General features: G+C 37.4%; 1 protein-coding gene across 1 annotated transcript in view; it reads right to left on the bottom strand.

Annotated features, from left to right (window-relative positions):
* The window catches only part of WASL (WASP like actin nucleation promoting factor), an 866,451-nt gene extending 855,137 nt beyond the window's left edge, over positions 1-11,314 (bottom strand). Inside the window, exon 1 of the mRNA XM_044087330.1 lies at positions 10,941-11,314. Coding sequence (XP_043943265.1) covers positions 10,941-11,054 — 114 coding nt within the window. The 5' untranslated portion in view covers positions 11,055-11,314. The remainder of the gene's footprint in view (positions 1-10,940) is intronic.
* Positions 11,315-11,763: the final 449 nt, after the last annotated feature.

Below are 11,763 nucleotides of genomic sequence, written 5' to 3'. Positions count from 1 at the left end.
TAGTACCAACAAAACCTCCAACGCAACAACCAGCTCATGGTATTACAATACAATTCCAGAAAAAAGTAAAACAAGAAAACATAAGTTCTATTTTGATCATTAATTCATACAGTTACATAAACTAGTAGCATCCACAGCTCTCAATGAATAAGGGACAGATCTCAACATAATTAGTTCATAGGTGTGTACTAGGGTAATGGCTCTGGAGCCTTTACAAGCCTAGCCCATAGGATTACCTTGGCATCATGCCACCCTAACTTAGTTTTCAGTGCCTCTGTTGAGTAGAGTGTCAAATCAAAAATAATTAGGGACACAAAATATTAATACCATTACCCTGGAGATAATGACAGAATAGGAGAAAGTAAATATACATTTTCTGAAGTAAAAGAAGGCAGTGTCATTTATCAAGTGTAATTCACTACCTCTTCTCTAAAAGTTACCAATTTAGGAGGGATTAACAGGGACAATGCTAAAATATGAAAATCAGGGACAGTTGAGAGGTATGGGTTGCATACCCAAGTGGGACTGTAATTTTTTTTTAGACCACCTGCTCCTATTACTTTTGGGACTGACTGGGTATGTTTCTTCTACATTGCTCTAATTTCTGCCTGCAAACACCATCTCTCTATACGTAATATACTGTAATCACTGGGTGTAGCAATTGTTTTGTTTGTTTGCCAGGGTAGTGCACAGATCTCAGACCATTTTTAGGCACAGCCTGTGTGAACAGGATCAAGTGAGAAATGAACAAAACATTTACACATAAAATGATATGCTAAAAACACACATTTACAAATGCAAAGATATGCTACAACATTTTCTTCAAGAAGCAGTTTACAATTTCAAAACAGGAATTTCAATGATCAGTGCTACTTTTGTCTTTTTCATGGGACTACTACATCTGGTTTTCTTGCATTTACTTGCTCCAATGGGATCTAAACAGTCTACATAATCACTGGAAACGTCAACCACAAAGCATATCATCTACTTCAATATTGTAGTGTTTGCACAATCCCCCATGCAACAAGTCTTCTTATATTATTGTGCCTTTAAGTCTTCAGACTTCTGCTGAGTGTATCACACCCAAAACAAAATGTACAACTGTTGCCAGTTTTTTCTACAACTTGCACTGGTCTCTTTTTCCCCAACTTTTCAATGTGTACATAGTCCACTATTCTGGGGTGCCATTATTAAACCTTTTATCTTTTGGTTTCAGTTCACTTCTCCTTAACCCTTCCTGCATCACATTTTAGCAACATGAGGCTGTTCCAGGACAACTCTGTCCTTGCCACTATATTCATGGCTTTTCCAATTCTCTCTCCTTATATTTTCTCCATATTTTATTGCATAAGCAGTTGCTTTTTGATTTTTATCTACTTCTGGTTTTTAAACTCTTCTGCCAAACTAGGCAAAGATATCATCTTAGGACTTCTCACCACATCCAAACAAGGTGGAAGTTTTAAACCATGACGAGGTTGGCAGATGTGATCTAAACAGGTAATCAATTTTGAGAAGGTCCACACCTCCTTCACAGTAAGGAAAAATATAATATTGGTATGCAATGTATTTTTATATACACTATTAGCAATAGTGAAGGATTTTTCCTTGTCCAACTGATCCAATACTTTTTGGGGTCAGTTACAACAAACCTTCAAGTCAGAACAGGACGGATAAACTGATTTACAGGTTGGACTTATTCCTAGATGTCAAGGCAGTTTTCAGTGTTATTTTCTGAAATATTCCTTGGAGTCATTTTCATTTGTTCATGTTTTACTGCCAATCCTTTTTCTATTGCCAAATAATTACACACTCACTCCTGTTTCAAGTTCCTTGATATCACATTACTGTTCAGACATTTTCTTGGTGCTGCAGCTTTCTTCTTTTAAATGTCTGTGCATTTATCAAGACCAAATGTCATCTCTTTCAACTCATCTGATCTACTTGTTGTGTATAAAAACTATACAGTTTAAGAGAAGTCTTGAAACAATTTTGGTCTCTGGAAGCCAAATAATAACCATAGCCTAATCTGTCAAGATAACATCTTAATGGGTTAAGGGTTAGACCAAGCAGCAGTGATGATAGAGAACCACCCAGGAATATCCGCCTTTGTATTTTTAACCCTGGGATGATAATTTGACCTTTGTCATGCGGTTTACACTATTGCAATATTACTGTAATACAACTGATCATTGTAGGGTGTACTTAATAAATCTGAAAGCATTCCTTTAATCATGAAACACAGGATGCTGTCAAATACATCTTTTGTAATCTATCCTAGTCGTATTTAATTCTTTGCTATGGCTTTATTTAGCAACAAATGAGCCCCCTGTTCTATGTGGCTTTCTTTTGTTGCCCTTCTTCTATTGCCATAACTGATTTTTTTTTCTGAATTAGTATAAACTGCCTGCATAAATTCTAGTACATGAAATTTGCATATTGTCGGAAGGCAAGTTATTGGTCTACAGTTTTAGGATGGCTTGCAGTTCACTCTTTGAGGAGGAGTACCAATTTTTTTGGGATGCACATACAAGTAATTCTTACTGAAGACTAAATCTTTCTATGTATAAAATGCCAATAACTTCTGCCAAAGCTTACGTGCTGCAATTGGGCCTCGTTTTTGTATATACACAGTTTGGAGCCATTCTCTACCTTGCCTCAACTTCTCTGGCCATTAGTTCTTCCCATTTAGTTTCACATTCGCTAAATTAGAACTCCTCACAGTTTCTTTTAATGCTTTAAATCCATTCAATCTCCATTATATTCAACTGTAGATTTATAAATATTTCTCTGAAATGTATATTTCTTCTTCTTTTGGCAGTTCTGTTCCTTTAGCTTTTCCTCCAATTCTTTGCAAAACCTTACTGGACCATCAATGAATTGCCTATTTTGTACATTTCCTTATCTATTTATCTTCATTTTTTCTGCTTGTTTTGACATTTTTATTGTTGGCAATAGTTTATGCTAGAACTTAGCCTGTTATAATACCTATGAAAAGCAAGTAGGCTAGCTGCCCATGTGGACCATTTTAAAACCTAGCCAATTTCAATTTGTGCTCAAAATAACCTATCCCATTTGGCTATAGACTGACCTTACCCACTCCATGGTCAACATTATCCCCACTCCATGGTCAACATTATCCCCAATGAGAATAACTGGGATCATACCATAGATAATGAGGGGACCCATGCATGGAATAAAACATTTAGGAGGTCGTCTGTCCATTAGTCCTACAGATTTTCCTTTTCCCACCCACAGATCCTTATAAGCTGCACTTGAATATGCACTAGGACAAACTTTGTTTTGTGTGGATGGAGAGTCTGTTCCACAGTAGCAGTATCCTCAGTTTCTTTTACCACAGCTATCGTCCAGAGTATCTTTGATGATCCTTTTCTATATTCTTTTAACCGTAATCCTTCTTGTCTCTGTGGAAGACCTGAATAGATGAAACTATAAAGTGATTGAGATTTGTTCTTTTCTTTATTACTCTTTGTGCAAACACTTCTCATTTAACAGTTGCTGCAGAGTAATATATCCTATTTATTTCTGGTATACCTCACACACTTCTCTTAGTTGTCCTAATTACCAATCTTCTAACATTGTGTCTTATTTACTTTCTGTAAACCATTTCTTTCACGTATAATAAATCCTCATCATGCCCATCAGACACATGTTGTGTTGCTTTAAGCCAAAAAATGTAAAGTTATAGCATATCGCACTGTTAAAACTGTACTAAACAGTAGAAAACTTCACTGTATTTACAAACTACATTCACATATGCACCATTAATATTTCACAACCATGTTTAAACATATACTACTTAAAAATGAGGACGCCTCCTACAACCTCAGTGACATGTTCAGACATTCATTACCATTACCTTTCACCCCCCCCTTAGAAGTGTCCTTATCCCAGCTTTACTCCACCTTGGTTCAATGCTAGTACCTTTTAGCCTATTTCAGTCTCATCCAGCTTTACTCCACCTTGGTTCAATGCTAGTACCTTTTAGCCTATTTCGGTCTCTCACATTCATATTTACAGGTCAACTCTAATTTACTCACAGAAAATTCTTGGAGTTAAAAACTACCGTACTGTACTCTACCATGCATGTTAATTCTGCAGTCTGATATCATACATTACACTACTTTGTCAGCACAAAATAAGTTTATGAATATTTAACTTTGACAGTAACAAAATAGCTTCAAGTATACATATTGCACTGTTTCCTTACTCTATTTCTTGTATGCTACACAGCTTCTCATATTTATAGTACATCGTTTTCCTTCTTTGCCTGCCTCTAGCCCAGACTGTGGCTGAAAGTAATCCTCAGGCCAGCTCATCTACCAGGTTAAATTAAAAATAATTAAAAACAATAAAAAAAAAGTTAGAGAGCTCTAATGCACTAATGTAAAAAGTTTACAATTGGAAACTACATTATTGCCTTGTTACATGGGTCAGAGTTGAAAACTGTCTTCAGACCAACACAGACACAACAAAAATACATATAGAAGACCGACAAATTTCACTAATAAGCCATGAAACCATTTTAGTCCATTCTGCTAGGTGACTGTTTTGATGAAGTATTAAAACACCCAGCTTTTACAATGGTGCTTGTCAGTGGACATGAGAGAAAGCAGATTCTTCTCAAGTGAAGTTTGACTTACTGTGGAACACATTTTAAAATCATTATAACTGTATAGTTATCATTAGCTTATGTTACAACTGTTGTGCACATCATTGTATGAATGTAGTAAACTGGGTTTATCAATACAAATAAAGCATACAACAATTTGAATTTAGTGTGCAATGCTGAAAGCATTACTTGCTCTAAAACTGCAAGGCAGTGAAAGTATGCATGTGACAAGGGAATCTCCATCAGAGAAAATACAAGATGCCTCGCTTCCCAAAATGCTTTTGCCTCCTTACTGCTCAAATATACAACATAAGCAAACCATTTCTATAGCACCTTAACTTTATGCCAATTTTTATTCACAGATGACAACGACATGGCGATCCAATACTGCAGCAATATCAAGCGGTGTTGGGTTCTGCCTGTGGTAGACCTATCAAAAAACATTTTAGCCTGCTTGTACTGTACACTACAAATACACAATTTATCATCTTGGCTCTGGATAACAAGAGTCTTAACATGGATCACCCAACTAAAAGCTAAACATCATCTTGTAAATTTACAGTTACAAGGATTGTATGCGATTCTACCATGGTACAAAATATTATATAAAATGCTTAGCTATTACTGTACATTCAGGTCACCAGCCCCCATGAATGAAAGTTTAAAGATGGTACTTGGGGTTTTTCAAACAAAAGTGAAGTTTACTATAAAAATAAAACCCCCAAACTGATGGCAGCATTTTCTTCTAGGAAAAAAAAAATTCTAATACAAAGTCTGAAAATTATCAGAGTGCAAGCTTAAACATTACAGTTTCTCCTAATCACTGCAATTTAGGCAGTTTATCTGGGCAAGTACACAAAATGAGTACCATTTTCTGCCACAATTCAGGCCAAACAGGCAACACAATAGAGAGCAAACAAAATTAAAGAGAACAATAATTTAAAGAAATTCCAGCAACTACACATACACTAAAAATATACCAAGTGAAAATGCATCAGCAATACAAGACTAGCAATATTATCACTCACTCAAACAGAAATGATCCATTAAAGGGAGAAATAAAAATAAGAACCATAAAAAGTATGGTAGATATTCAAGCATAGTGCCGAGCGAGAGGTTGTGGAGCATGACAATGTTTAACAGTATACTCAGGCTACGTTTTGCTAATGATCACCACCACATTACCTAGAGGTTGTGGAGCATGACAATGTTTAATAGTATACTCGGGCTACGTTTTGCTAATGATCACCACCACATTACCCAGAGGTTGTGGAGCATGACAATGTTTACTCGGGCTACATTTTGCTAATGATCACCACCACATTACCCAGAGGTTGTGGAGCATGACAATGTTTACTCGGGCTACATTTTGCTAATGATCACCACCACATTACCCAGAGGTTGTGGAGCATGACAATGTTTAATAGTATACGCTGGCTACGTTTTGCTAATGATCACCACCACATTACCTAGAGGTTGTGGAGCATGACAATGTTTAATAGTATACTCTGGCTACGTTTTGCTAATGATCACCACCACATTACCTAGAGGTTGTGGAGCATGACAATGTTTACTCGGGCTACGTTTTGCTAATGATCACCACCACATTACCCAGAGGTTGTGGAGCATGACAATGTTTAATAGTATACTCTGGCTACGTTTTGCTAATGATCACCACCACATTACCTAGAGGTTGTGGAGCATGACAATGTTTAATAGTATACTCGGGCTACGTTTTGCTAATGATCACCACCACATTACCCAAGGGAATAAATGAGAAGCTAGGAATTTCAAAAGACAATGCAAAAACCACATTCAATAACGCCAAAGATAAATATACAAGCAACAAAAAGGGAAGGCTGTTAGACAGGACATCAGTCATCCAGAGTCACTAAACCAGCATTTGTTTTCAAAAATTAGAAAAAAAGTCTTTAAGAGACTTGATTTTTAAGAAATGAAATGCAAATAGTCACACTTTCATTGCTTTTCATTTTCAGAAGATGCCAAAAATAATTTAAGCATTACACTGCAGAGTAAAAAAAAATACATGACAGCAAAATTATTAATTGTCTCCCTCTGACAATAACAAGTTGTAGCACATTTATTGTTTTGGGACACACACACACCACCCCCACACATCTAATTTCTATACCTACAGAATGGTTTTACTTCTGAGCCCATTATACCCAGCCGCACTCCCTTCGGAGCCCATTATACCCAGCCGCACTCCTGCCAAAACACAGATAACCTTTAAAAACACCCCAGCTTAAAAAAAGTTAATTAAAGCAGAAATAACTGGTTGATTTATAGCAGACATTAGATAAAACAATTATGTCTTACAGTATTCGGACATTACATCAAGCATTTTGGTTGATTTTCCTATAATTATAAGCACAAACATTGATCTTTCACTCCCCCAAAAGTGCAGCAAGTCTCTCCTCAACATTAAGTTAATACTGCCAATATAAAAAAAACTTTCAAAACATAAAACTAAGATTTGTTTACACTTTTCACTTCACTCACTACTGCAAAGTGTAATCCAAGCACCATTCATATAATACACTCCCTTTTATAAACAAAAGCTGTTTTTATAGTGTGAAAATGCAACAATACCTCTTACATCTGTCTTAGCCTATTACACCTGAATTCCTCAAGGCAACACCATTCAACACCTCAGCCAGCACTTCATATTCATATCCAAATGTGCCCAGGTTTCCAAAAGGAAATTTCTTTGATTTCCTATGGACATCTTACTGTTAAATTGTATGAATACACAGTTGGACTCTACCACCTGCTCATCTCGGCCATGAATGATTACTTACTGTCCATGTAAACAATAAACCATTTATTTACATGTACAGATTTATATGAACATATTTCACCTCCTTTGCAATTTTTCTTGCTTCAAGTAATACATTTTCAAGCTTGCATTCCTACATCACGCAGCTCACCTTCTTCTTTTGTCTCTACCCCTCTCTTCCCAAGATTCAAACCTGGGCTTCAGAAATGTACATAAAGTATAGCACACTTGTTTACTTGAAAGACTAATGCAGCAATTGCATTCCAGCCTTAGTCAACTTTGTGTGTGGTTAAGCAGAAATTAAACCAGCAACAGTGTCATATGATAACAGCCTCCTGCAGCAGTGGAGAGGGAAAAAAAATTCAACTGCAATGAAGGCAGAGGTGATGCACAGTATATGTACTGGATGGAAAGCAGTGACAACCTGTGGGCTTTCAGTTATTTTAACAAATAAAACTAAGTTTGCACTGTTTTGTGCTTGCAGTTTCAGAAAATACATGCTACTCTAAAAGGGGATAATGGGATATACACAGCCCAAGCAACCTCATTGTGTTGTACTATGCAAAGATGTACAACTTCATCTATCTTTCACTACTATTACATGTAATTCAATGCATCTCAAAAACTGATAAAGTGTGCAGCAACACGGTCAGGTGAAGGTTTACCCACACAATGTTTACAGGAGAGATTACCAAACAGCATCCCATTACATTTTGCACAGTGTTTTAAACACAAAATAAACACTTCAGTTATTATACCCAAACAAAACTTGAGCATGTCACAAAAAATGTAACTGGAAAACAGTGAATTCCCACAATGTAATGATGAGCCTGTAGCTCATCATACTCTAACATGAGCACATGGATAATGCAACAAGGTTCCAGGCAGAGCAATTATTCCTCACTTCTCAATGACAAAATGTGTTGGGTAAAATGGGGACTAAATGTTAGTAAAGGACTGCTAAACAAAAAACAGGATTTTTTTTGTCAATAAGAACATTATGCTATTGACAATGTTGACATAGGTCTACAAGAAACAGGACAGGCTTGAAAAATTACAAGAAATTCCATCCCACCTTTGTACTAGAAAATCGATTAATTTTCCATTTATGATGCTGTGATAAAGTAAGGATTACACTCAAAACAAACATACAGTTTTACTCCAGACATCATTCTTCAGTTAAAATGCCTTATTCAAAATCAACTTTCAAAGTAAAGTGTGTCAATATTCTAAACGTTCATTTTTAACCTTTGGCCCCAATTACTTCTACCCACTGCTATTTGAGGGGTAAAGAGATTGAGAACAAAGGTTACATATGAAACTTTTACAAGTTTTGACCAATGACTTCTAGAACAAAGAGTACATTTACATGCGTGGTTGGAGAGACTTCTTAAGATGCATCTTTTGCTGAACCATTTCTGAAACCAGAACAGAATTTACAGCATTCCCTACTGTTCACTAACAATAATATACATTCGTTAATCAAGTAGGTCCAGTGGACACACAGGCCCTTTTCAGGGGTGTTCTGGGATCAATATCTGGTTAAGTGCGTACCTCAAGGACACAGAGTAGGCAAATAAGGGCTGAGAGACTCAAACCCTCTTCAACAGCAACTGCAGCTCACAGCCTCAACAATCTGCACCAACTACCAGAAACTAACAAGACAGACTTTCAGTAAGATTAGGAATAACTTCCAACAAATGGTTGCCAGAACTTCCAGCTATTCGGCTTCGGACTAAAACTACATGACTGCCTGCCTCGATCTTCCTTAAATCACAATTCACATGTACACAGCTGTACATATGTTACTGCACAACCTAGTTTAGTACACAGTACTAATATAAATACACACACACACCACAGACGTCCAATATGAAGGTATGTCTTATACTGTACACTATGCAGTACAGTGTGAAATCATGGCTTGACTTCCAACCCTTTTTAATCGATAGTCTGTAGTTCTTCCTGCATAGAGACTGAAAATTGTCATTTGTGAACAATGTTCTACCCCACGGTTATATTAAAATAAAATAAATGCAGCAAACATCCAGAGTTAGAACACACTTCAGGGGTGGGAGTAGGATTTAATTGTAGTTACCACCTCTTCTTCTTTATGCACAAAAGTCCCTACTTGGGTAGTTATGCCCCACTAATAACATGGAAAACTGTAAATGTCCCAAGATATTAAGATTAAAAAATATTTTCAGAGTTTTCTGTAACAGCTGTATAAAGCAATTGTTTTACATTTAAAAATACCTGGATGTTTCATGAAACAGAATCGCACCAAGTTCCACATTATTTTCTTTTTTTGACAAAACAGTTTTAAAGTCTATCCCTTAGCACTGGTTGGTCTGTCCTGCTAAATCTGACATTTCCATAATAAAAAAAAAGTATTACACACATACACACACACACACACACACACACACACACACACACACACACTTCACTTTTGGCATTTAAAAAGATGGCAACCCCTGGTTCTACTATATGGATTAAACAACAATGAAAAAAAACAGTTCTGCAAAAAGGGGGGGAAACACAGCTAAAAAAAATATACAAGCAATCTCATCCATATGTTTTAATTCCCATCCAATAGGTTCCTCCACAGCTGACAGGTATTTACAAGGTGGGATACTTAAGGCATGTCAAGAACCATCATCCTGTTAAATGAATTGTCAGTGGCCCAAGGGGTGGCACTAACATACCTCGAACCAATGAGAGGAAGAGACTAATGAACAAAATAAATAACTTGAACGACCCCTTCCCATAGAAGGGACCAAAAGGATTTCCTGTTTCACCTCAACAACAAATCATCAAGAGTAGTGCATCATCCAGACACAAACACCAGCAGCAGACACGGTCTTACTTGGCTTGCACGACAGGTATAACAAGCAGGAGGAGGAAATGCCACCCTAGCACTGAGGTCTGTCACTGTACACGCACACAGGTCTGCCCCAAGGTTAACAACTCCGATGATGTAATAGATACCCAGGCAGTTAAGCTATATAAACAACGACTACAAACGCAGCTTTCCGACACGTCTTCTTGCTATTATTAAAGCAAAATAAGGTATATATAAAAATTCAAGTACTGCGGTATAGCCAAACTTTCACTGTAACAGACTATACACACTGACTATTTTGTGGTCACTAAGTCCTAAGAAATGGTCTTCCGTACCCCAACACACCCAAATAGGGGGAAAAAAAGGTAAATAACATGTAGCCGGTTACCCGGCAAATTAGGTTGACTACACCACCGGCAAACAGACACTAATACCCTAACACGTCTTCTAAGTCTAGTAATTGGTCTATACATCTATACTACACTCTTGACAAGCGGGACCACCTCAGCCCTGTCTCAGGAGCATCCATTTCCCGGCTCGGATCGTAGGCCAAACTAAGGAACTCTTACGGCATCCCAAACAAACGTTCCCTGGAGTAAAATGGTGGAGAGAAGACAGTCGGCAACAGTGAAAAACTCTGTATAAGAAACGTAACAAGTGCTTACCGTGCATTTCCTGCTGAGGCAGTTAAACAGAATTTCATTTTCCTGCTGTGTGAGGACTAGGGAGCCGACGTTAGTCACTACCCGTCGCACTGGCGGAGGCTGCTGGTTGTTCATGTTTCCAAGCTGCTGGGTTCCTGTCACTCTTTCAGACGTTCAACGACATTGATTAACATAACACTGCAGGCAGCCTCTCATCTGGGCAGGACATCATGCGGGGGGATCACGCATCAGCTGTTCAAAGACCTGGGCAGTTTTAACAAGTAGGGTATCCTCAGGTTATTCAAGAAACCGAACCGCTCTACCTGACTAAAATCCAAACTTCCAACTTCTATCCAACATGGCAGTGGACTGGACGAAATCACTGACACAGCCGGGGAGGGGGATGTGAATAGCTTGAAAATATAGACAAAAAGGAAAGGGCTGACGTTGAAGTAGCTACCCCTGTAGTTGAAAATTAGTGATAACTATATACACTGCTTATATCCTTTCTTAAGGCCATGTATTTGCTTTAAATAGTACATAGCTTATTAAAGTCAAGTCCCCTAAGCCCACAAATGGATTGCTCTTGTTTTCCCTATGTATTTTTACTTGCAAGGCAAGGTGGGGACAGGGATGGGCAGAGTGTTTTCGGAGAAATGTGACAACTATGTTTTTTAGTAGTAAAAGTTAAGTATATGTGGTTTCTTAAGTGAAGTGTTAAATGTATATAAATTTGTTTGTTAGCATGCAGTTGAGCCAGTTTATGCCACTGTAGAATATAAAAGTAGGTAACAGGTTTCTATCTCTCGTAGAATTTGATTGATAACACTCGGCTGTTATGATT

The sequence above is a fragment of the Protopterus annectens genome, chromosome 11.part0, assembly GCF_019279795.1.
Source record: "Protopterus annectens isolate FY-2018-M chromosome 11.part0, PAN1.0, whole genome shotgun sequence".
Taxonomy (NCBI): Eukaryota; Metazoa; Chordata; order Ceratodontiformes; family Protopteridae; genus Protopterus; species Protopterus annectens.
The sequence above is the reverse complement of the archived record's forward strand: the minus strand, read 5'-3'. Positions and strand labels throughout refer to the sequence as shown.